The 26454-nt window shown below is 42.7% G+C and overlaps 1 protein-coding gene across 3 annotated transcripts; it reads right to left on the bottom strand.

Annotated features, from left to right (window-relative positions):
- SERTM1 (serine rich and transmembrane domain containing 1) lies at positions 1-25272 on the bottom strand. Of its 3 annotated transcripts, XR_001918945.1 has the most exons (4): positions 24762-25272; positions 23929-24217; positions 22895-22960; positions 1-3048 (listed from the first exon to the last, which is right to left on the bottom strand). XR_001918945.1 is itself a non-coding variant. In XM_005687506.3 (3 exons), the coding sequence occupies exon 3, from the start codon at positions 2878-2880 to the stop codon at positions 2557-2559; it is 324 nt and encodes a 107-aa protein (XP_005687563.1). In that variant the 5' UTR covers positions 2881-3048; positions 22895-22960; positions 23929-24754; the 3' UTR covers positions 1-2556. The 3 variants fall into 3 exon arrangements, 2 of the variants coding, with proteins under 2 accessions (XP_005687563.1, XP_017912149.1); XM_005687506.3 differs by lacking the exon at positions 24762-25272 and having other exon boundaries at positions 23929-24754; XM_018056660.1 differs by lacking the exons at positions 22895-22960; positions 23929-24217 and having other exon boundaries at positions 2887-3048.

The following is a 26454-nucleotide window of genomic DNA, read 5'->3' as shown; positions in this document are numbered from 1 at the left end:
TTCCAGTGGGCTTGATTTCTTTATTTATAAACCAGTCTTTCAACCTTCCTGAACTTCTTAAATTCATCTCAGGTTGTAGAGTCTGTTATCCTGACAAGTTGGGAGTGACAAACCCTATTTTATGTCTTTGAATGTTGCTCCCAAACACCAACCTTGAGAGCTGGCACCATCATGGAGGGGGGTTGGGAAGGGAGGGGTGTGCATGAAAATTAAAAAAAAAAAAGTTTTAGTCCTAGAAGCCTTTAGATCTCTTCCAGAAGGAAAGAGTGTAAAGTTACCCCTTAGAACAGATCATTCGCAATTATACGGTCATGTGGCAAATTTGCTCCTTTATTTTTTTAAAATCAGTTCATCCGAGTCCTTTTTACCTTGGTAACCAAAATAGCACAAGATTAATTAAAGAGCAAAAGTGATGATATAGATGCCTCTGTAATCCTGTGCAGCTTTCACACAACTCTTAATTGGGAAGGGTATGAATATATATATGTATATATTATATATTCTATGTTGTGTACACACACACACACACACACACACACACACACACACACAGAATGCTAATAATGGTCTAAAATAGCAGTTTTTCCAGTCCAGCATTTATACTACATAATAACATTGTAACACACTGCTGTGCTTTAAATGACAGCAGAGGAGAAATTTTCACTCATTATACATTTTAGGGCTGCAACTCTGTGCAACTCTGTGTTTGGGGAGATTTTTGATACATAAACCTTGAATGCTAATAATGGTCTAAAATAGCAGTTTTTCCAGTCCAGCATTTATACTACATAATAACATTGTAACACATTGCTGTGCTTTAAATGACAGCAGAGGAGAAATTTTCACTCATTATACATTTTAGGGCTGCAACTCTGTGCAACTCTGTGTTTGGAGAGATTTTTGATACATAAACCTTCCGATATGGTCAGATTTCAGTGAGGCTTATGGATTAAAAAAAAAACAAAAAACTTGATCCTCAATGGAATCTCTGAGAGAGAATTTGCATCTCTCTCAGAATTTTATAATGACAAAGGTATGCCCTGTAAAAATGGTGCATTCTTTACCCCACTCCAGTTCTGGATAGAGAAGCCACGCAACCAAACCAAAGGATGGCTTGAAGGCCCCACCACTTCAGATTATTAAATATTTTGGATAAGAAGTGTCCAGTTGCCCTGGGCAGCTGGGGCCAGGCTGATGCAGGGGCTTTGCAGAATGAATACATTCAGTATTTACGCCATGGACCACTGATTTCAAAAATTATATTAAAATTCTTACTCTTAAGAAGCTGCAAAGTAGCAAAGCTACTCTTTGCTTGCTTTGTTAGTTCTTTGGGGGCAACCTGAGTCCCTCCATATTCCATGTCTATGCTCTCGAGAGTGCCTCCTTTCATGCACAAAGCCCCCAAGTTCAAGTGTGCTTGGCTGACCACAGGATAGCAGCCCCCTACCCAATGTGAGTGTTTACAATTTTAAACATAAATCCACATCCTGGAGTCCTAACGTAGAGTATTATGCTAATATACAACAATGAGTTATCAGAGACAATGTAACATTCTCAGAGTATATAACAACATAACTATTTAGCAATGGAGTCTTCTAAGTTTTGCAACCTAATGTGAGTGAACAGACATCTAACATCTTGGAGTTAATATAATTCTGCACTGAGCTTATGAAGACTGTGATACTGAATAAAAGAACATACTTTCACAACCACGAGGAGTTATTACTGTGCAAAATACAACTAAATGATTATTTTCCGTATGTATGATTCCCAGATGGAAATTATGGATACAAAATAAAAATTTCCAGTGTCTGTTCTGGTGCCTGTCTTAGGAATAGCAACAGCAATTATCACAAAGAATTCCACAAACATAGAGTCATTAAGACTATAACATAAGTAGGAAAAAAACCCGAAAAGCAGAAATATGTTACAAACGGCATCATAACACATATTGTCTTGCTATTAAAAGTTAAAGTCTTCCAGAACTTCTCCATATATACCTTAATTCATCAATAAATGTGATTTTCATTGGTTAAAGTGAAATGAAATAAAACACAGCATATTTTTGCCTCTGGCTGTAGAGATGTTATACATGAAATCCAAACTGATTTTTTTTTTTAAACTTGGTGTTTTCCACTTTATCTTTTAAATATGTAAAATATCTTCTACTGCTGGCTCCGTTGGTTTCATGGTTTTGTAAGAGAAACAGAAGTGCAGAGCCCTGACCCAGCTTCCTCTGCGAGGCCGCCTCAGGTGAGTTCAGCCTCAGGTGTCCAGCAGGGTGGCCTGCCCCACCAAGAAGCCAGCTGCAGGTTCAAGTGGTCTAGGTGAAATTCCTCACCATGCAAGCATTTCTGTCAGCATCAACTCCTACATTCACAACAAAAAGCAACATGAACAGAAAAAGAAATCAGGGCTGAAGGAGGAGGAGAACCAGGTCTAATTGGTGAAAAGGAACAAAATGGGCATTTCTTTCCTGAGGTGCCTGCTTCCTGTGATATTTCCCCTGAGGGAAAACTTCAGCAGCCACGGCACTGAAAGATTCTTCCATTTTCTTCAGGAGGAAAGGTTCGAAAAAGTGGACCTTTGCGAGGAAATACTGCAGACTTCCAAGTTGGTGAAAGAACTCCCAGCGTCGCTTGGATACTCCGGGTAGGAGGAACTGGAGGAGATGATATTTTTGAGCCTCTGGAGGGCGATGATTAAAAGCAGGAGCAGGAAGGCTAACAGGCTGAGGAATATGGACACATAGATGTAGACATTTGACAGGTGGCCCGAGGACGGGTCCACCGATGTGGACAGGGATGTGGGAAACAGCTGGAGGAAAGTCCCGTTCTCCACACTCCCTGAGAATGCAGAAGGGGAGTCAGGTGCAGACATCGTTACGGAAGGTCACAGAATGCAGTGTATGAAACGTCAGTTTCACACAGGGCTTAAAAGGGACAGAACCAGCATTCCTTCTGCTGTGATAGCATCAGCAAGCACTGCAGCACAGCAGAGCTTCTCAGTTTCCAAGCAAAGGCGACAGGTACGAGGTGTTCATTGACACTGCAAAAACAAAGACAAAAAACCCCAGACAACTGAGTGCATTATTCAGAAAGAAGTCACATTGACTCATTTCCAGTTTTCATTTCAGCATGGCTTACTTATAAAATCCATCAGGGAGGGGTAAAAATGAAATCTCTTTCCCAGGAACAAGTAATGTTCCTGACTTTATGTTACAAATGATGATATAAAAATGCACTTTATTTGATCTCATAGTACCCTAGGTGCCAGGTTTCTCCAAAATAAAAAGGAAAGTACATTTCTGGTGTGTTCCATCTGCTGAGATTTCAACAGATGCTCCAAGCCTGCTCTGAGAATAGGACCCCAAAAGTTAGCTGCAAACCTTCCTCCTCCAGAAAATGAATTCCCTGCACTGTCCAGCCCACTAGCACAACTTTTTTTGACCAGTATTTCCTTCTAGCATGCTTTGGAGAATCACTGCATGTGTAAGCTTGCTCTTCATATTTGCTGACGTGTTTATAAAAGCGTGTCTCTCTGGGATTGGTGCCATTCCTACATATTTGTTTCCTTTTAGGTCTACCTCTGTACTCTGTTCTGCATATTTTAGGCAACGAATAAAAAACCTTTAGATTGATAAAAGCTGGATTTCCTCTTAATAATAGAAAGAGTACTGGGTTTGCTGTTAAGAGCTGTAAGTTTGAGGCCTGAATTCTCCTTTATCTTAAATTGCCTAGCTTCTGAGCTTCACTTTTCTCATCTGTAAAATAGTATAGTACTGCCCCCACTGCACACTGTGTTATGCAGGGATCAAGGCAATAGACAGGGAAGCACTCTGTGAATTGTTAAAATTGGGCCAAAATGAGCTCAGTGTGTGTGTGCATGGTGGGGGGAGGTTCATCTGTGTGTGGGGTGTATGTGTATGTGTTGTGTGTGGGGGGTATGTGTGGTGTGTGTGTGTGGGGTGAGGGGTGTGATGTGTATGGGTGTGTGTGTGGGTGTACGTGTGGTATGTGTGTATGTTTGTATGGTATGGTGTGTGTGGGATGTGGGGTATATAAGGGGGGTATGGGTGTAGTGTGGTGTGTGTGTGTGTGTGTGTGTGTGTGTGTATGTGTGGTGTGTGAGGGGGGAGGTGCATGTGTATATGTGTGATGTGTGTGAATGCGTGCAGGGAAAGAAATGCTCTTGGCCATGTTCCCCCTCCTTATGTGGTCCCTGTGAGAAACGCCAGAAACAAAGTGGACGGAGCCAGGCAGGCATCCTGGGAGGGAAGGTGTGTGATTCTGCAGGCTCCAGGCGTGGGTGTGGGTGTGGGTGTGGTGTGTCTCTACCGCCCTCGCGTCCGTGACTGGAGAAGTCCCAGCCAGCTTCTGCCTAGTCCGTGTGGGGGCGAGGGAAGCAGCCTGAGGGAGAATGGTCCCTCTGATGGATGACTCTCTTTCCTCAAATCCGGCAAAGATGCTCTTCCTAGCTCTTTATGGCACTGGACCATTTGGTTGTAAATTTCCAGATTTCCTGGCATCAGAGGTAGTAAAATGCTGATGCAAAAAACATCCTCTGTACCCTGACTTTCCCTTTCCCTAACCTCTGCCTGCATTTTACCTTGACAACTTGCCTTTCCTTCCATTCCTCAAATCTAATTAAGTGACTGATTCCTTGAGGGGCTAACAGTGGCCGCTGTGGCTGTGGCTGAGCGGCACTAATGATGCCCAAGAAGGAGGGACCCTCTGAGAGGGCTGCCCTGGCGGCAGTCAAGCCAGCTAACAATCTCAGTGACTCCTCAGAGGAGGCCATGGGACAAGCTCTTAGTATTTCCTAAAATAATGAGACTCCCACTCCTCATTACACTTTGGTAATTTTAATTCCATTAGGCTGCTATAGGCTCCTAAGGATCCTTTGGAAAAAAAAAGACAGAATCACAGTGGGACTGCAAACGTGTTCCACTGATCTGGTAGTAATACCATGCCTTATACAGCAGAAAAGTGCCCTAGCCATTCATCTGTAGGGAAAATAGCAGCATCTCAGAGACAGCATCCTGGAGAAGGGAACGGCTACCCACTCCAGTATTCTGGCCTGTATAGTCCATGGGGTCACAAACAGTCAGACATGACCGAGCGACTTTCACTCCCAGGCAGCATGGTGCATAGGAAAGAATCGTGTGGACTGAATGGAAAGAAATATTCAAGATGTTCTGATAAGACCTCCTAAGTCTAGCTGAGGAAACTAAGGACAAAGATGCTGCCTTGCATCGATATGACAAAAATAAATGTATCTAATTAGAAGATAAGTGAGGACTTCCACCTTTTATACCATCCAGTCTCAATTTTCCTATCCTTTGGTAGTAATGATTTTATGCCTTCTTTTTCTGGCGTCGGTAAGAAGGTAGGGGCTGTGCATTTTGTGTTCACAGAAACTAGTTTGTAGGAGAGGCAGAGCAGGAATTATTATTCCCATTTTGCAGATGAGGAAACTGATCAACAAAGAAACTGTGATTTACTCAGGGTTCACAGCTAGTCAGTAACAGAGGACAGAGAGGAACCCATGCCTGAACTGTGTTCTTAACTTTCCTCAACTGTGGTAGGAAGAGAAAATGATGACACTCAGTTAATTCCTACCTGCCACTTTGGACAAGTTCACAGTTCAGTCTTGATATTTGTTTTCCCATCTGTCCAATGACACCTTTTCTATCTCTCCACAAGCTCCTAAGTTAGGATGTGACACTGTGTCCAAAATCATGCTTTGAAAATAAAAAAAAGGCCATCCAAGTAAAAGACCAGTAGATACACATCTTTCTCAATCCCTCGAAGAACTAGAGGGAATTCCAGGTCTCTGCTACTCCAATAATTCTGACACGTACAGGTCATACATTCAGCTGAAATTGACTGAGTTTTCTAAAACCACCTTTGCTACTCAGCTCTGTATCATTTTCTGGAGGTGGGTTTGGAGGCACCAAAGCAGTCACTGGTAATTCAATGATAGAGCTCACAACTGGCTGCTAGACCAGTTGCTAAATCCAAGGTTATCTATTTACAATGTAAATATTCCAAGAGTACTTTTCACCTCCTGAAGATCACCTTCTTTGAGGCAAAAGCCCATTGTGAGCCTCAAATGTCTATGGAAGAGTTTACGGCAACTGAGGCTGAGAATATTTGGGGAAAACGTCTGACCTTCCAAGTGACCTTGGGAGATAATGGTAGAAATGAACAGATGACAACTTGCATCCTCATTCAACATTTCACAATTAAATATCTTATCTAAATATCCTTCCCCCAATATTTTAGATTTACTATTACTTTCAGAATACTACCTAATTTAAAATGACAGATCTACAAACTTCATTTCACTCTTCTACTCAGAAACAATAGAGTGTACACACTGTTAGAATAATTTTAACTTGATGACATCACTTCTCATTTTCTTATAGATGTCTTAAAAATGGATAACTCCTCTTTCTCTCTGGTGAATATTTTGAGTCTGTGTGTAATGCTGAGGATGACCCAGAGTGTATGTGTTCAGTCACTGAGCAGTGTGAATGAGGCTGTAGGTGGTACTGTGGAAACAAAATCAAACAAGTGTGTTTCAAGATGCTGCTTCTTGGGCTGTTTCTCCCAAACAGATTAGGTTCAAAGAAAAAAAGAAAGCGATTTCATCTGAAATGCATAGCCTCGACCCATCCAGGGGCAGCGAGAGCAGACTATCCTTTCACGTGGCACCTAAATCCATGTGAGGATTGCGATGCTTTTTTTTTCTCTGACCCATTCTCAGAAAGTTGTGGGGGGTTTTTTTGTTGTTTTTGTTTTTGTTTTTTGTTTTTGTTTTTGTTTTTGTTTTTTTTTGAGAAAGGAAGAGGAGACAGATCGCATTGTAAATGAAGATCTAGGGAGATGTTTCAGTTCATGATCAGCCAGCTATCCCTTTTGTCTCTTGGAATAAAAATAAGTGCTGGGAAGAAGTCTACAAATAGCAGTCACCTCCTGAAGCGAAGAAGGATGGGTGTGTAATCTTACCGTGAGTCCAGTGGGGTGGGGAGTCAGAGGAACCGCACAGCTAAGGCAGACCTGGTGGGGGGGGGCGGGCCTCTGTTGCATGTTACTTAGTGCCCAGCCTCTGTGACTCCTCGGAAAGAACGGAAGCTTTCCTTCCCATGGGCTGATTATGAGGACTGTGAAGCTCTGCAGGAACAGAGCATACTCTCTGGTGTGTGTACCTTCCTGCTTGTTAAAAGGAAGAAGATTCGATAAGCCCTCCTCTCTGAGTGCTCTCCTGGATGCACTGCAAGACCCCTGGGCAGCCAGCTTGTGGGAGAGGCCTCTGCCAGGGTCTTGACTTGTACAATATAGTGGTGGATTAAACCCAGCCTACCGTCAGCCTCCAATCTGGCACAGCAGTCTGAGTTTCTGACCTTTATTTAAATACATTTCTATGTGAATAGCAACTCTGTGAAAGGTGGTGGTGTTGTTGTCGTGGAAAACTGGGACAAGCTGCTTTGTTCCCTTGTGGACATTATTCAGAGTGCCCTAGCAGTTAGGACGTTGAATCAACAGTTCACTGCTGTGTCATTCTCTAAAAGGTGGGCCTCCCAAACCATTAGCAACAATTTGCTACAGTATTAACATGCATGGTAAAGGCTCTTTCCAGGTCTACAAATGTAAACTGTAATCGTATAATGTAATGAATAGTTTCAGATGATATATTTGATCTCTTTCTTTGTAGGACATGTAGAAACTACCATTTCCAGAATCTGGAGGGGAACTTATGTCTTAGCACAGTTGTTTTTAGTTCTACTTAGAAAAGAACATGTTTTATATAGGACCTTGAATTTTCCTTTACAATTTGCATGATTTCTTTTCTCTTAATGCTTTTTCTTCACCTAGTGCCCTTTTAGGTCATGCTAGGTAAGAGAAGGTAGGTGCTGACAATACATACTTGCCACCCACTACAAGTAAAGTAAATCTTCACTTGCAGTCAATGGCAAACACTTACCCCTGGGCTTGCAATAATGAAAATAAAGTTCATTATATTACTACTAACCTTATTCAAAGCTGATTAAGCCCATCCATGCAGGCATGCTAAGTCACTGCAGTTGTCTGACTTTGTAACCTCACAGACTGTAGCCCACCAGGCTCCTCCGTCCATACATAAGGTGAAGTCGCTCAGACGTGTCCGACTCTTTGCAACCCTGTGGACTGTAACCTACTAGGCTTCTCCATCCATGGGATTCTCCAGGCAAGAATACTGGAGTGGATTGCCATTTCCTTCTCCAGGGGATCTTCCCGACCCAGGGATTGAACCCAGGTCTCCCGCATTGGAGGCAGACGCTTTAACCTCTGAGCCACCAGGGATGCCCATATATTTGCTTATTTGAGAACTGCTCCTGCTTAGTCAGTATAGTGCTTTGGGAGAAGAATTTTGTGTGAAAATTAGTGGAATCTCATTATGATTCCGTGTCAGCACAATAAAAAATAAAACCAAGCAAAGAAAAAAACTGAGTCTATCTGCTATTCAGTGTGGAGTTAGAGAGCCATTTCATGAAAAGAAATGTGGAGAGATGAAATTTCTGAATAACGTCCTGGAATTCATGGTCTGGTCTGGATGCACGTGTGCTAAGTCCCTTCAGTCGCGTCCAACTCTTTGCGATCCTAGGGACTGTAGCCCCCCAGGCCCCTCTGTTCATGGAATTCTCCAGGCAAGAATACTAAAGTGGGTTGCTACGCCCTCCTCCAGGGGATCTTCCCAGCCCAGGGATGGAAACTGCCTCTTCTGTCTCCTGCATTGGCAAGGGGGTTCTTTACCACTAGCAACACCTGGGAAGCTCCCCTGGACTGGATAATGGCAGCCAGAAAATGAAAAGGAACAGCCCTCCTTGTCTGTAGTTCAAAAGAATGATGAGAAAATGTAATCAGAACTTTTTCATAGTACTCTGGTGAAAATTAAAGAAATGTTGGAGTAACAGCTTAGTATCTGTGATTTATTTTCAAAACTGGTTTCTAGGGTGGGTCTTTAGGTGGCTTTGGATTCAGTCCAATCCCTTATTATCTCTCTTTACCTCAGTGATGGCTTTTATCTCTCTGGATTAGCCTCCGGCTCAGTAAAATATTTCCTCAGCAAAATAATTAAATTATTTCCAAAATACTTCTATATTAGGCTAGTTATTTTGTGCAGATTCTTTAAAAATTAGTTATCCACATAAGGTATAATTCACAGAATATTCAGAATATACCTTTCTTGATATGCAAAACTATATAGATTGAATGAAATTAAAAAATAAAAATAAAAACACAAGAAACTATTTCAAAAGGAGATAGGAAACTAAATGTTTTGACCATCTATCTTGTACAGCCTCAAAAGCAATTATACATGAGTTCCCTTGCATCTATAGCACTGTTTTCCTGGGGAAATCAAACTATTATTTGTAATAAAGATTGGCTACATTCTTGTGAACAATTTTATGCCAAAATTTCTGCCTTAGTAAGAATAATTTATTTTAAAATGATACTCCCTTAGGAAAAAGAGAATTTAAGTGGATAATTTTCTGGACAATGATGCATGATGCATGCATTCTCAATTGTGTCTGACTCTTTGTGACCCTATGGACTATAGGCTGCCAGGCTCCTTTGTCAATGGAATTTTCCAGGCAAGAATACTGGAGTGGGTTGTCATTTCCTCCTCCAGGGGCTCTTCCCGACCCAGGGATCAAACCCAAGTTTCTTTCACCTCCTGCGTTGGCAGGCGTATTCTTTACTACTGTGCCACCTGAGAAGCCCCCATTTTCTGGATTAAAAAGGTCAAATATAAAACCAGTTTTAGGCATAGTATTTTTGTGATTTTTTAATGATGTTTAGAAAAGACCAAGAAGGGGTCTACCCTGCACTCTGGGAAGAATGGACCTATCTATGTTGTTAACACAATGAATCAAGTCAAAATGAGAAAAGTGGCAACTTAAAGGCTGAAGGAAGCAGGAACTGGTTCAGAAGTAGCAGAACATGATAGTCACTTTCAGGGAGCAGGAAAAAAAGATTATTGGCTGAACACTTGATTTAAAGAAAAACCAAACAGTCAGAGAAATAATGACTTGAAGATCACAGGCAAGGTTGAAATGAATCAGTGTGAAGAAAGATGGTAAGAAGCAAGATTGACCTTTCAAGATGTTACAGAATTTTTAATGGGAACTTTGAGGTGCAACTCCCTTCCTCCACTCAGCTCTGATCATTTCCAATTTTTTAGAAGAATATTAAGAAAAAAATATATATTTTTTAATTCTTAGAGAAACTAGTATACAAAAAAGGTTCCTTTTTTTTTTAAATTTTAAATTTTATTTTTGCTACCCAAGGGCTTTGTCTAGTTGCTGTGTGAAGGCGTTCTCTAGCTGTGGTGAGCAGGCTGTAGAATACAGGCTCAGCAGCTGCGGTGCGTGGGCTTAGTTGCTCTGGGGCATGTGGAATCCTCCCAGGCCAGGGATCAAACTTGTGTCCCCTGCATTGCAGGGTGGATTCTTAACCACTGGACAACCAGGGGAACCTGCTTGCTTATTTTTAACAAGACGAGACATGTTTTAAAAATTTCTCAACCATGCTCTGATTGGAGAATGGCATTTCCTCCTTTCCCATTGCCTTTTATTCTATCTCCACAATTAAAATAATTTGTATTAAGTTTAGCTTTTGTCCAGGAAATGCTCCTAACAGTCTTCTTATGGAGTATGATATTTGGAAAGATTTTGTTTTTGTAAACTTAATTTTGCAATTGCCATAAATCACTTTTTTTAAACCTTTATAGGAGACCACAAGGTATTCCCGGTCGACTCTCTCAGGCCTCAGGGGCCTTCGAGTGCCCCTAAAACTACTCTAAGGAGACAGGGAAGAGCTTGGAAATATGGGATTTCTGTAAGCTTTGATAAAGTCCACCCTAAATTTAAGCAGATTCCTCTGAAGTAGGCAACTATGGGCCCCTGGGGCCATGCAGCATAAGAAGAGAGTGAGTGAGCTTGTACAGCTCCTGACCAGTGCCACTCTTTATTCTCTTGTTCCCATTGTTATTTTCCTTTTTAAATACACTTTCTTCTGTTTGTGACTAACCTGATCCCTCTTTCTCTACATTTCCTTCCATCTCCCATAGGTATCTAGGCTAATGTGTTCAATGAAAACTTTTCTGATGGCATATGCTTCTGTATATGTCAATCATTGTTTTGTGTATACATTATCTTGTAATTTTTCATCTGTCTTGTAAGTTTTCAGCTTATAAGAATGGATATACAGTAAATGTTTTATTCACTTCATAAATTAAACCCCAAGCTTAATTTTCCATTAAAATATCTTGGTAATTGAGGCATATGGAAGACAGAAAGATAAATTATCTAATATATCCACTTCTAAAATTTGCACCTAAGAATATGCCAAAACCTAACAAACCATTCTCTTAACTATAAAAATCACATGTACAGGTACAATTTGAAAAAAAAAAAGTGATGATATAGGTTGTTTGAAAAGAACTTCAGTATTAGCAAATTAATTAAACAGGCCATGATTTATTTATATTTCTCTGTTGACAACTATAGTCATGTATTTGTTTAAACTAAGATGCTTTATAGCCTCTTCTTAGAAATGGACTGGAATATGACAAGTATGTGTGTTTTAAGTCCTGCATTTCCCAGCAAGGACTCAAGCTCACAGAGTCTTCCATCTGATGACATTTTCAACAAAGCATTTACTTGAATTAATAATCCATCGCCCCTCATAATAGAACTACAAATAGAACCTCAGCTGATTACATAGTGTGTACATTGCCCAACCCTCCTGGATATTAGCCCAGGGTTTAGCATAATTCATACATATGGATTCTACTAAATACATTCTCTCATTATTCCAGTCCTCCATGGCTGAGAGTCAACGTATGATGATGCTTTCCACAGAACGGGTATTTAAAAATAATAATGCTTGGTAATTGGCAGCTTAGGCAGGCTAAGTTTTGGCTACAACCAGTTTTGGCTGTATTACATTATTTAGTATTCAGCTGAATACTCAGAGAAGAAAAAGTAGGATGCAGATGTCGAGATTTATCCTCTAATGCAATGAAAGATCCTTGGACCCATTAAAAGAAAAAATAGCTTTGTTATAAAGGACATTATAATGACAACTGGGGAAATTTGGGCATAGACTCTACATTGGATAACTGCATTGTAGAAATATTAAATTTCCTAAGTGTGATATAGGAGAACGTTCTGGTTATTAGGAAATACATGTACAAAGTAAAATATCACAGTAGCAGCAACTAACCTTCAAATGGTCAGCCAAAATTAAAAAAAAAAAAGTACACACACCCATACAGAAAGAAAAGATGATGAAACAAATATGTTAAAATATTAGCAACTGATTAGTTAAAGGATATGTAGGTGTCCATTGTTATTATTCTCATAGTTTTTCAGTAGGATTGGTGATCTTTAACATAGAAGTTACATGGTTTATCCCCAAGGGTATTAAGAAAATATATTCGGTATAATATGCAGTAAGTCAGTAAAAATGTTAGAAGCTTCTAAATAAATACAGTGATTAAGCCTGACTTTTCAGTGGGCTTTGGAGAAGTTCAAATATTTGCTGCACCATCAGCTTATGATGCCCAGAGGTACGAGAAGTAAAGTCTCAGAGAATGAGAGAGAGGAGGTTTAATCCTCCTAGGGAACTAGATCCATAGTGGCAGGACAGGCTGCCTGAACACCAGGAATGGCGACTGGCCAGCCAGCCTTGCTCATGACTTCACTCCACCACCACTCACTGGTCTGAATCTCTGTCTGGACCTCCAGATGAACGTAAGATGCTCGATGTTCATCTTACATCATCAGTCATCCTCAGAGGCAGCCCAGGATATCTTTCCTCCACTTTAAATACCCAGTCAAAGGGAGGGGCTTTGTAGGTATCCTGATTCAAGAAAGAGTAGTTTTCTTTTTTAAAATAATTGAGATATAATTGACGTATAGCTTCCTAGGTAGTTCATTGGTAAAGAATCTGCCTGCCAATGTAGGAGACTCAGGTTTGATCCTTGGGAGGGGAAGATCCACTGGAGGAGGAAATGACAACCCCTTCCAGTATTCTTGCCTGGGAAATCCCATGAACAAAGAAGCCTGGTGGGCTATAGTTTATGGGGTCACAAAGAGTCAGACACAACTGGGCAACTGAGCATGCATTACTCTTTAGTATAGCAGCAGTAACTGACATATAACATGGTATTGGTTTTTGGGTGTACAACAATGGTTAGATATTTGTATATTGCAAAAGGATCACTACAAGAAGATAATATGTGTCACCACCCACAGTTGTAATTTTTTCTTATGATGAGAACTTTTAAGATATTAGCAACTTTAAATATACAATGCAGTAGTATTAACTACAGTCAACATGACAAATGTTATATCCCCATGACTTACTTATTTTATAACTGGAAGTCTGTACCTTTTGACCACCTTTGCACATTTCACACACCTCCTGCCAACCAACTTGTTCTATGAGCTTGCTTTGGTGTTCTTTAGATTCCACATATAGGTGAGATTGTGTGAATTTGTTTTTTTGTCTGACTTGTTTCACTTAGTATAATGCCCTCAAGATCCAAGAGAGAGTAGAGTCATTTTCTATTGAGGGCTACTGTGTTGGCAGGCTCTGGGGAAGGTCACTGAGACTCCCAATAGCCAATGAGGTCCAGGTTCCACACAGGGCCCACAGGAAACACAGAAGCAAATAAACTTAGCAAAAGTGCATCAGTCTTCAAACTCCAAGTTCAGCAGATCAAAGAACTCATGCTTCCTGCAACTCAAATCTAGCAGCCACTTCCCTAATCACTCTGGTTTGGGTGAGTCCTCTATTCTGGCAAGAGGAATAAACCCAAATATGTGAACTCTCTTACAGTTCAGGGTCTGCATGTTTTGAAATAGGAGCCAATAAACAATTTTTAAAGAATGAAACTGCTGCTTCTGCTGCTGCTGCTAAGCTGCTTCAGTTGTGTCCAACTCTGTGCGACCCCATAGACGGCAGCCCATCAGGATCCCCCATCCCTAGGATTCTCCAGGCAAGAACACTGGAGTGGGTTGCCATTTCCTTCTCCAATGCATGAAAGTGAAAAGTGAAAGTGAAGTCGCTCAGTTGTGTCCAACTCTTAGCGACCCCATGGACTGTAGCCTACCAGTCTCCTCCATCCATGGGATTTTCCAGGCAAGAGTACTGGAGTGGGATGCCATTGCCTTCTCCGAAGAATGAAACTAGTCATTAAGAAATGCAGCTGCAAATTTTTTTTTCAATATGGAGCATTGATATTAATAGTGCTTTTCTTCAGTCATAAGCAATCATATGACTGAGGCTCCAGGTAGGTACCCTAAATTGATGAGTACCAGATGAGTCAGATTTTAGGCAGAGGTTACATAAAACACCAACCGTATAAGGAGACAAAGTGCCCTCTCATGGCTCTGAAATTACTCTTCTACCAGGATTCCCAAGTTCACCAGGGAAGGCAGGAGACAGAAATGAGGACAGTGTGTCCTTCATCAGGAAAGCATGTTCCCTCAAGAAACTTCCCATGGTCCTGCTAATCCTTTGTGTAAACAGAGTGGCAGAGCTTGCCTTGATATTCTCTCATTCATCCTTCCTCTCTCTCTCTCAGGCAGCACAGTATACTCAAAAGTCTGGCTAACAAAAAGAATGTCTATGTGTTCCTTGTACCATGCAGCACCATGATATGGCAGATTATCAAATGTAGAGGAAATCAAGTAGCCCTGGCAGCCTGTTATTTGAGATAACAACCCAGGACCAGAGTTTGTCAAAGACAGTATACAAGCAATAAACAAATGTAGGCTCAAATGCTCCCAGAATGGATTTCATTTTTAAAAATGGGAAGAGGTCAAATCGAAAAATAATTAGTCATTATTTGTAGAAAACAGACTACCACACTGATGGCCTATATAAAAGACTTATACATTCTTTTAAAAGTACAAATAAATATGGCTTTACTCGTGAAAATTACGAGTATCTTTTATACAAGATTTAACAGACTTTGGCTTTGTCCTTTATGAAGGTTGAGCTCTCCACTTCACCCTTTAAGGTTGTGTGCTTTGTGTTCTTTTATTAAGGTCGTAGGAATACCCTTAATCAGAAGCACACATTCACACAGCACTCATTTCTCCTATATCTAAGTGCTTTTTTATTGCAGTGTATGTGCACTGGATGTAGAGGCAACGTCGTGCCAGAAGAGTGGTGACAAGGAGCAGGGGGTGGTGCAAGGATCCCCAAGTCATTGTGGAATGAAAGGAGGTCTTCAGAGTGACAGGCAGAGGAAGCTGCATCTGACATGCTTGTGTAGGAGAAAGGATGTCCAGACAAACGAGTTTGGAAAAACAGTAACACAGTGAATGACAGCAGCTGATGTGTATTTAATAAAAAGCATATACTGCTGCTGCTGCTGCTGCTGCTAAGGCACTTCAGTCGTGTCCGACTCTGCGTCCGACTCTGTGCGACCCCATAGACGGCAGCCCACCAGGCCTGTGTGTATGTGTGTGTGTGTGTGTGTGTGTATGGTACAAGGGTATTTTCTTTAATCTTCACAACTCTGTACTGTAGTTATTATTATCCCTTAGCCTGCTTTAACTAATGAGAAAATTAAGGATCAGAGAATTCAAAAGCTTGCCCAAGGTTACCCAGCCACTTAAGAGGCCAGACTGGAATTCAAATCTATATCCCCATGTCTCCAAATTTTATGTTCATTCCATTTCTTCTCTCCAGGGAGACTGAAGATAAAGGAGGAATAAATTTGAGACCCGTGGTCATCAGTGATCCTCACATGTTTCTGCTGTCCTTTCCTCTGTCAAGGCATGTTGTAAGGCTGCATGTTTCCACCCCTTCTGAAACTAGGGTGGCCACATGACTTGTTTGGATCAGTAAAATTTGTGGAAAATTTTGTGTCACTTGTGGGTATAAAATGTAAGACTACACGTGAGATTTGCCACATGCCTTCCCTCTGCTCCAATAACTGTGTGAATTTGCTTCTCTTGTGGCTCAGCTGATAATGACTCTGCCTGCAATGCAGGAGACCTGGGTTTGATCCCTGGGTTGGGAAGATCCTCTGGAGAAGGGAAGGGCCACCCACTCCAGTATTCTGGCCTGGAGAATTCCATGGACTGTATAGTCCATGGGGTCACAAAGAGTTGGACACAGCTGAGGAACTTTCACTTTCACCTCTTCTTTCATATGTGAGATTTGCCACACGCCTTCCCTCTGCTGCAATAACTGTGGGTTTGGGCCAGCTTCTGCCAATCTAGGTTCCTGGGTGACCAAAGCCAGTGCATTTACCCCTTGCTGGTTGTGTGAGCGCTTAGTGTGAACAATAAAGAGACTTCTGTTGTTTTAAGCCACTGAGATTACTCGCTTATTTTGTACTGTAGCATAATCTACCTTCTACTGACTAACTCACTGTGACAGCAGAGGTTTTGATGGTATATAAGAAACTGACTTTAAAGCAGTCAAATTCTGAATAATGGAGAGCTGCATGAATTACTATATATTATATTAAAACTCTCTTTAGGCACTGCTAAGAAAGAAGGTTGTAAAGCATGTTTTTGGTTAGCTTTAATTTCAGACAAGAGTGAGGTTTAAAGGAATGAGAGTGAGCTACTGATACAGCTACACACATTCCCTGACAAGCTGGAGCATTCAGTTCAGTTCAGTTCAGTTGCCCAGTCATGTCTGACTCTTTGCGACCCCATGGATAGCAGCACACCAGGCTTCCCTGTCCATCACCAACTCCTGGAGTTTACTCAGACATATGCCCATCGAGTCAGTGATGCCATCCAACCATCTCATCCTCTGTCGTCCCCTTCTCCTCCTGTCTTCAATCTTTCCCAGCATCAGGGTCTTTTCCAATGAGTCAGTTCTTCACATCAGGTGGCCAAAGTATTGGGAGTTTCAGCTTCAGCATCAGTCCTTTCAATGAATATTCAGGACTGATTTCCTTTAGGGTGCATGAAGAGGTGCTATTGTATATGGACAGTCCTGCCCAGCTGTCACTTTAACCTGAACAAATGGTTTCAAGAGGGACTAAAGTGAAAGTGAAAGTCACTCAGTCATGTCCAACTGACTCCATAGACTGTATAGTCCATGGAATTCTCCAGGCCAGAATACTGGAGTGGTAGCCTTTCCCTTTTCCAGGGGATCTTCCCAACCCAGGGATCAAACCCAGGTCTCCTGCATTGCAGGCGGATTCTTTACCAGCTGAGCCACCAGGGAAGCCCAAGAATACTGGAGTGGGTAGCCTATCCCTTCTCCAGCGTATCTTCTGGACCCAGGAATTGAACAGAGTCTCCTGCATTGCAGGCAGATTCTTTACCAACTGAGCTAAGAGGGAAGCCCTCAAGAGGGACTAGGGGAGAGACAATAAAGACATGAAGACTAACTCAAGACCCCTAATGGATAAAACAACTCATTATACAAATAATGGGGTAGTGGTAGTGACTTTAGTTAAGAAAACTATTTTTGATATAATCAATGATTCACTCAGCAACTTGTTAACCATGTTCTACGTAAGGTACGGTGATAAAATATTACTATATGTGCATGAGTCTTAATGCACATGCATATTTTTATAGTGACCATCTTGATTAAAAATTCTAAAAAACCTTTCTTATATTACCCACTTTATATGTCCCTTGTTACATAGCCACATGCTACTTTCCCAGTCTCATTTTTCTCTTGTCCCTGAGAATGGTGTTCCAGGCATATCAAACTATTATAGATTCCCCACATATTTTGAATTCTTATATTTAATTCTTATATTTGTATGTCTTCTCCCAACTCCACCCCAAATGCAATTTGTTAATCCTTTAAGACTCTGCAAACCTTCCTGCCTCTGCCTCATCTGATAATTCACTCATAATATAAATCCCTACCTATTTTTCTCTAAGCAAATTTCTAGCTCCTCCTTCTGTATTCTCAGGATACTTTCTATACCATTCTACAATAGCATTTCTCACATTTTATTGTACTTGTTATATTTGTTGACCCACTGGTCTGCTTTGATACTATGTACTCTTAGAACAGAGGACTAATCTTTCTATCTATGAATCAGCAATCTCTATTATAAAGATGCTCAGTAAGTATTTGAAGGAATGAAGGAATCAAAGGATAAAAGAAATGAGAAACTTGAAGCTTCTTGGAGAGGTAGTTTCTATCTATTCTACTTTTGGATTCACAATAATATTTATTGAATGAAGGAATAAACAATCTTATATTAAATCATACTGATTAGGCAAAGGGTAGCTATTCAATAGTAAAAAAAAATGATGAACATGACCTAAATTTATAAATATTTTAGTTAGGGCAATAAAATGAATAGTTCCATGCTCCAGACAAAACTTGGACCATACTTTTATCAAGCAATTGTGTCTCTCAACAATATTCAACAAAGATTTCATTGAGTTTCCTGCCCACCAGGATAATGGAGGAATCTGCTGTCAACACTGAAATATATTATCATGAACGTAGTTGAGTGGCTGGAATGAATGTATTCTGAAGAGCACAATAAAAATCAAAAGGGAGTTTACCATAGTGAATCAGTGAAGATGTGACTGGACATGGAAACAGGATGCATTGTTTTTTTAAAATGTAAAGTTAAAGTCTATGATAATCCCATTCTTTGAAAATTACCAAGTCTCGTACAATCACAGTCCTTGTCTCTCTGCTCATCTGTGGAAGTAAAAAGGGTCAAGGGCAATACGCTGATCACTGTAGGGAAGGGTATTATAACTAGTGCATACAGGAACACCATGTTTTATCGTGCTATTAGTCACTCTATCTCAAAGTTAAATATACCTTCCCCTCAAAAAAAAAAAAAAACTAAAAAAAAAAAAAAACAATTTCAGTAGAAAATGAGCACAGGAAGAGAAAATGTTTACATTTTTACAAATTTCTCAATGTAACTACAAAGCCCACCTTAGAGATCAGTGCTACTATTCAAATATCCACTTGACTCCCTCAGGAATAGGTGGGTTATGAGTCCTTGTGAGAAGAGGAACTTCAAAGCACTGCTTCCTTCATCAAGAAGGTTTTACTACCAAAAAATCATCCAAACTAAAAAGCGTGCTTTCATGCCTTATTTGATTTATATTCTGGCTCAAGTTCCGTCTCTCCTGGTGAATGAGTAATTAACAATTCAAGTGCTGGTGCGTGAACTGTACTTTGAGTAGCACTTCATCTCAATTGCAGCCATGGTAATGGGGGCAGTGATCTCCCCAGCAGTATTGTGTTAGGAAACTGATCCAGACTTCCGCTTCTTAGAAAATAATAAAAGGGATGACAACAGTGGAGCACAAAGAAGCAAATATTTTCTCTTCTCATTCACTGAACTAACTTAAGACACTTTTCATGCATCTAACGCATTCCTTCTTTCCTATGTTTACTCTCAATATTGACTTTCCTCTATGAAAGGAAACTTATATGTATTTAATTATACATTAAAGGATACTGTTTTTTTTTAATAGAATCAAGGAGTTGTAAGTCCTTAAAAATCAAGAAACTGATGTCTCTGAAAGTTAAGTGAATTTTGAAGGTTATTGATTATACTCCTAATGGAAAAAGAAGGCAGAAGACAGACAGAAGCTACAAAATGAGAGCCTAGGACTCCTTTTCCAATTTTAAATCCAACTAACTCAGCTGGGCTGGGTGGCCAACAATAGGAAATCAGATGAAAAACAAGTTAGTCAATTTCTTCTGTTATCCAGAGGTTAATTCATGATATAAATTGAAATATGTGCCAGGCACGGTCCAATGGATAAACATAAGATCAAACTTGATAGAAATGATAAAGTGATGAGAACAGAATGAAGGATTTTGGAAACTAATTCAGTTGAACCAGGCCACCTTTGTTGAAAATGAATCTTTGAAGGTCTGAAAAGCATCAATCAATATTATATTGTCAATCTAAATGGCATGGTGCCCATAATCTAGCACTTGAATCATGAAAACTAAGGTCAAAAGCTCACCAACGACTTTCTCATGAGGAATTGTTAGAATAATCAATTGGTGGCCAAGGCATGTGAGGGGCATGAGGGCATGGTATTGGCAAATATTTTATTTTTTGACCTGGGTTCCATCTGCATGGGTGTGTTCAAGTTGAACACAAAAAATCATAAATTATGTACTTATGACTTGTGTACTTTCACTATGAATGTTAAGTAACAATTAAAAAGTACCTTTTTAAGTACAAAAAACATGTTGGGCATATAGAAGATATTCTGGATCACAGTGGGGAATATCTACTACTTGTTGGATGAATTACTGAGTCCTTTATGTTTTACTGAAAAAATGCACAGCATTATAGGTCAATAAGACAAATAATAAATTCTGAGAATTTACCCTATGGGGAAAAATAAGACAAATTTAAAGGGTGCACGCACAAAGATGTACTCTGTAGCTGAACACTGGAACTACCAACGAGTCTAGGATTGGTTAAACAAATGATGGCAAGATTGTATAAATAGGGGATTCTGGTATAATCAAAAGAATTATGTTTTCTAACATGGAAAGACGCTGGACATGTCTGGCAAAGTAAAAAAGTAAACTTTAGAGTTGTGCATAGTATGATTCTGTTTTTGTAAAATAATTACCAGCCTGGCTATTGCTGCTTTGCACACACACACATACACACACACACACACACACACACACACAATTTTAGTGACATGCAAAAACCAAACCAGACTAAACTAAAGGAGGTAAGAGGTCATGTACCAGGTTGCTAACATATGATTTTGTTAGCAGGTGATATTATGGGTATGTTCACATTCTATTTTGTGCTTGTCTGCATTTGAATGTTGGTACAAGAAAATGAATCTTAATCAGAAAATACAGGTATTTTCGTTAAGAAATAGAAATAAAATTTAATAATAACTTACACAGTAAAATATTACTGATTAAGCCCAGAACTCTTTCTCCCCTTCCTTCTTCTCTGTAAAGTATATGCTTAACACAAGCCTTTAAAGTGGTTCATATGTACCTTTTATTTCAAAGCTTAAGACTCTCAGGCTGAGGCCAGTAAGTCAACCTGCCCAAAAGGATGTGACTGTACTTTCTGTTACAGTTGCATTTTACAGCATGTTCTGAATGTTCTGTTTAAGAAATGAGAAGATTAAGTCCCTCTGCTATAATCCGGGTCATGGGAAAAGTGAAAGTGAGTAAGAACCAAGCCAGCATGATTGGTAAATTGCCGAACACATCTGATGAGTACTAGATGGCCATGGCAGAGGAAAGCCGCTGTCTTGGCTACCCCAGGGGGTAAGTCTGTCCTCTAAATGTTCCTTGGATGGATATCTTTAGTGTTTGGACTGTGCTTTAAGTCAGCTTCTTGTCTATGTGAGTTTGAAATAGGTTCTTAACAACCACCTATCCTTTCGTTTCCCATCAGAAACTGTATTCAGGTCTGTTACCTTCTTCAGTTACCCTTTTTAACAACTATGATGGGCTTATAATTTCCACACCTGTTCACTACTGTCTACTACAATGTCAGCATCAAAATCAAGCCTGTAATATTGTACAAATAATAAATCTGGACTGACTGAAAAGTGAAAGAAAGTGAAGTCGCTCAGTCATGTCCGACTCTTTGCAACCCCATGGACTGTAGCCTACCACGCTCTCCTGAAAAGTGAAAGAAAGTGAAGTCGTTCAGTCGTGTCCGACTCTTCGCGACCCCATGGACTGTAGCCTACCACACTCTCCGTCCATGGGATTTTCCGAGCAAGAGTACTGAAGTGGGTTACCATCTCCTGCTCCAGAGGATCTTCCTGACCCAGGGATCGAACCTGGGTTTCCTGCATTGTAGGCAGACACTTTACCGTCTGAGCCACCAGGGAAGAGTCTAATCTCCCATCTTAACACAACTTATGCGTGTATGCTAAGTCACTTCAGTTGTGTCTGACTCTGCAACCCCACGGACTGTAGCCCACCAGGCTCCTCAGGCAAGCATACAGGAGTGGGTTGCCATGCCCATGGGATCTTCCTGACCCAGAGATCAAACCCACATCTCTTATGTCTTCTGCATTGGCAAGCTAGCACCACCTTGGAGAAGGCGATGGCAACCCATTCCAGTGTTCTTGCCTGGAGAACCCCAGAGACAGGTGAGCCTTGTGGGCTGCCATCTATGGGGTCGCACAGAGTCGGACACGACTGAAGCAACTTAGCAGCAGCGGCGGCAGTGCCACCTGGGAAGCCATTACAACTTCAGTTCAGTTCAGTTCTGTTGCTGATTCGTGTCTAACTGTTTGTGACCCCACGGACTGCAGCACACCAGGCCTCCCTGTCCATCACCAATTCCCAGAGCTTTCCCAAACTCATGTCCATTGAGTCAGTGATGCCATCACAACTCAATAGATGACAATTTAAAAGTTAAGAACTCAGAAAGTGTTTATGACAGTCTCTCTTGTTCCTGATGTGAATTCAGAGGATTGAAATACTGACACTGTTTTGGCGAGATTGTGCCATTTCATGTTTAGATATACTGTTAAACTGTATATGGCTACTTGACCATTCAGAACCCTCATTTTTTTGTTGCCAAAATTTAGTGTAGACTTAACAATGACTGTGTCTTGGTTCCAAAGGTGAGCATGGATTCTATTCATAGGGAACTCCTGATGGAGTCATTTTGTGTCATGAGATGCAGAACACTTGATCCCACAGAGATATCTACCACAAGTCAGAATCAGACGTGCTGAGGCCCTAGAATGTGGCTCAGTAGTCTGCTACCCTGGACCTGAAAAGGCCAGTGGATGTACAGATGTACACCAGCACATTATGTATCTCTTTACATCACAGACATCCAGGAAAATCTGTTGAATTGAACTAACCAGCGGCAGGGAGAACAGAATGGATCTTACCTTCAGTGAGGCTTCTTTAAAGAGAACCATAAAGGTGTGTGTGGTGAGCTCTTCAAAGCGCTTTGCCTTTATGTAGAGGAATCAAAGATAGTAAATAAATAAGCCAAATAAATAATAAGCCTCCAACCCAAACACAGAAATGGAACACTCCACCCATTTTCTGGAACTCACTATTCCCAGACTACTTCTCAGGTTGGCAAACGGTTCCCCATGCCTGATGCCCAGCATTTGAAGGTGACTGGGGCATCCTCTGTGGGGCTGGTGTCGATGCAAGACAGCCTCACTAACACTTCAAAAGGCCATTTATCAATACATTACAGATCAACTGTGTGCGGATTATCAAGGGTGTGCATGTGTGTGTGCGGGGGTGAGGGTGGGGTGCCTTTATACTTAGTAAAACAGTGCCAATATATTTAAGCATGCCTTGGAGCCAAATCACAAATAAGCTAAAACACAGAAGCTAGCTATATATACCTTCTTTTGTCTTTTTAAGGAGGATGTATTGTGCTTAATGCATTAAGGGGTTAAACCTTTGAAGAAAAGGGTATCACATATTTCGCCTCTTTTCCTGTTGATAGGCAACTGTCTTGACAGTGAATCTGGAAAATCTAAAGTGAAAAGCACCTGTTGGCGGGGGGTGGGGGGTGGGGTGGGGGTGGGGGAGGCCTTTCGGGGCGTGGTCCCTAAGTTGGGCCCGGGAATGCTCAGGACATAATCGCCACCTGTTTCCCGCCCTTGGCACCTGTAGTCTGGGCTGACTTAAATGCGAAGGCTGTGAGACGTCCTGCAGCCGTCCGATCCCATTCTCGCCCGCAAAGAACCACCCAAGTGCTTCAGCACATTATTTTCCAAAGGAAATTTTATGAGCAGAGGAAATGAAAGACAGTAAGAAACGGACCCCATCCCTGGAGTCTGACACCAAACCCAGGAACAGCGGGGCCCCAGGCGTCTGGCGGTGGAAAGCGAGCGGGTGCCTGGGACTCAACGAGACCAGTCTGTGAATGGAGAAGACCGATGCTCCCCGCAGGACTCACCTTCCTCCTCAATTAGAAATCAGACAGTCTGCCCATGGTCCACGGACCTCGTCAGGAAAACGCGGGATTCCAGCGTCTCATGAGATCAGGGAAAACGGGGAGGAAGCTGATGCGTTTTCCAACAAAGACTCGGAAAATCGCGGTTGGGGAACGGCAGCCTGTTCCGCGCCAGTAGAACTTGCTCGGATTTAGTGCCGCCGGGGACCCGTGAAGACGCACGCGAGGCAGGTAAGGTACAACGCGGGCAGTCAGTGTGCGCGCCGCGAGTCCTCAGAAAGGGAGGGTGACCCTAGAAATCCAGGTGGGCGCCCAACAGACACGAACGTGACCGGAGGCACCGCAAAGGCGAGAATAACCTTTTTCGCAAAGGCGAGCGTGCACCCAGAGACACACTCCGCAAAGTGTAGAAGTGCCTGCACTTGAGCAGGGGAATCAACCCATCTCTGCAGCCGCAGACGCGAGGGCAGTCCTCCCCGGCGCCCCGTGTCCGGGATAGAAGCGGGTCATCCCGGGACCAAGGACACGGCGTCCTACTGTAGCCCCGAGGAGTCGCCCGGAGAATAGACAGAGACGGGCAGCGGAAGCTGCTCGCCTGCGCGAAGGGGACACATTCGGAGGTGACCAGAACAAGGAGCTCAACCGCTGGGAGCCGGGGAGAGTTGGCGAGGCGGCTCGGGAGGGAGCGGAGCCTCTGGGACCCGAGGCCACCCCAGGAGAGGAGTCGGGCTGCCGGTGTCACAGGGCAAGCCCCCTCCACGCTCGGCGCCCCGCGCCTCCCCGGCTCCCACTCCTCTGCCTGAGCTCGCGGGCGGCGTCGGGAGCCCCTCACTGACCTGCGCATCGGGGCGCGCGGATGTCCCCTGCCGGCTCCCGAGCTCGGAGTGGGACGGGCTGCGTCGAGCTCCTCGCGGGCGCTCCGGGTCTCGCCGATCTGCGCAGGAGAAGCGGCCGGCGGGAATGGTGGAGCGCACCGGTGCTGCGCGCGGCTGGGGCGCACGGGCGGACGGCGGGCGCAGCGGGAGGCTTTCCTCCGCCCGGCAGCCGCACAGCCAATGGCGGCGAGCGGGGCCCACTCCTCGCCGCCCCCCAGTCGCTGCTCGGGCGGGCACTCTGTGCTAGGACTGGAGCCAGGCTCGGGCAAGGGAGGAGCTTGCGCCAGCGTCGGAAAATCCTGGAGCGGGAGGAGACTTTTGCGCAAGGAACCCCATCTGGGGAAGGCAGATGTGGTGGCCTCAACTTTTGTGCGTGCGTGTGTGTGTGTGTGTGTGTGTGTGTGTGTGTGTGTGTGTGTACGCATTGAGGGAGGCGACTGGGGACTTAGGGACCTTTCTCTGCAGGCAAAAGCATCTACTTTCTGACAATGCTTCCCCTCTTTTGTGAATCCCACGCAGCCCCCACTCCAAACCACGAGTCTCGGTGCATTACAGGAAGCCCAGCTCTGAGCTGGGTGGGGGCATCCCCCGGTCCTGTGACGGGCCTCGCCTCAGACCTCTCTCCTCTGGCGTTTCTCTTCTTCCCCCTTCTGAGACCTTTGGCAAATCATCAGATGAATAGGATCTCAAATCATGAGATGAATAGGATTGCAGTTTCCATCACTGACAGGGAGACAGGCAATCGTAGAAATTCCCTACTGGGCCACTGGCTCAGAGAGGCACACATCTTAAAAGAACTCTGTACAGGGAGCCTTTAACTGGTATGCCTAACACCGGTTACCACTCCGCCCTGTGACCTTCCCCCAGTGACTCTGGATTCCTGTTTTTTCAACTGGAAAGCGAGAGGCTTGGATTATTTGATGTCTGAGGTCTCTTCCACTTTGACAATCAACAACCCAGGTGGTCCTCTGGCCTCTACGGCCTGCGAAGGGCTGAGCCCTGGGAGGTGTCCCTGGCGTGGCCTCCGGTCCCTGCTCTTCCTGCCGGGCTGCATTCCCCTTGGCATCATCTCCCTGATGAGACGGCCAGGAGCACAAATCAATATGAAAAGACGCTGCTCAAGCCTCAGTGACCATGTAAACTTGCCCAGATACTGCCACCTGCCAGCACCCAGGTCCTGGGGTCATGGTTGCTGTACCCCTGTTCAGTGGGTCTCCAGGTAGAGGCCAATGAGCGTGGCAGGCTTAACTCCGAGGCCCCTTTGGTAAGAGAGCAAAGGCGCTCTCTCTCCCATTTCCTTCTCCAGGGATATTGCCCATATGTTCATCTTTTCTGTGTGACTCTTTGCCTATAGGATCTAAAAAGCAGGATGCTGGAATGAGTCGCACTATCCAGAGGGCATGTTCTGAGACGTGTTTCTCTCCCCACACACTTGCCTTTGTGTCCTAAACTTTACCATCCACACGCTACTTTCATGAATTGTCCTACATCCACTTACCACTTGCTCTATAGGTACTTAGATTTCTATTTAGCCTCCTCATAAGCAGTAACATCCATGAAATCATTGCTTTGTTATAAACCAATTGTATTTCAATACAAAGTAAGTAATAAATAATCTGTGAGGATTTTCTTGGTGTTTCCTGAACTTGGTTTC

This window comes from Capra hircus, chromosome 12 (genome assembly GCF_001704415.2).
Source record: "Capra hircus breed San Clemente chromosome 12, ASM170441v1, whole genome shotgun sequence".
Classification (NCBI taxonomy): domain Eukaryota; kingdom Metazoa; phylum Chordata; class Mammalia; order Artiodactyla; family Bovidae; genus Capra; species Capra hircus.
Note: the sequence above shows the minus strand (reverse complement) of the source record. Positions and strands in the feature narration are given on the sequence as shown.

Coding starts and splice junctions, on each gene's coding strand:
- SERTM1 (XM_018056660.1), bottom strand. CDS start 25,225: ATGCGTACACACACACACACACACACACACACACACACACACACACAC. Junction 3,049..24,761: donor CCGCGCGCCCCGATGCGCAG/GTCAGTGAGGGG, acceptor TTGTTTTTGCAG/TGTCAATGAACACCTCGTAC.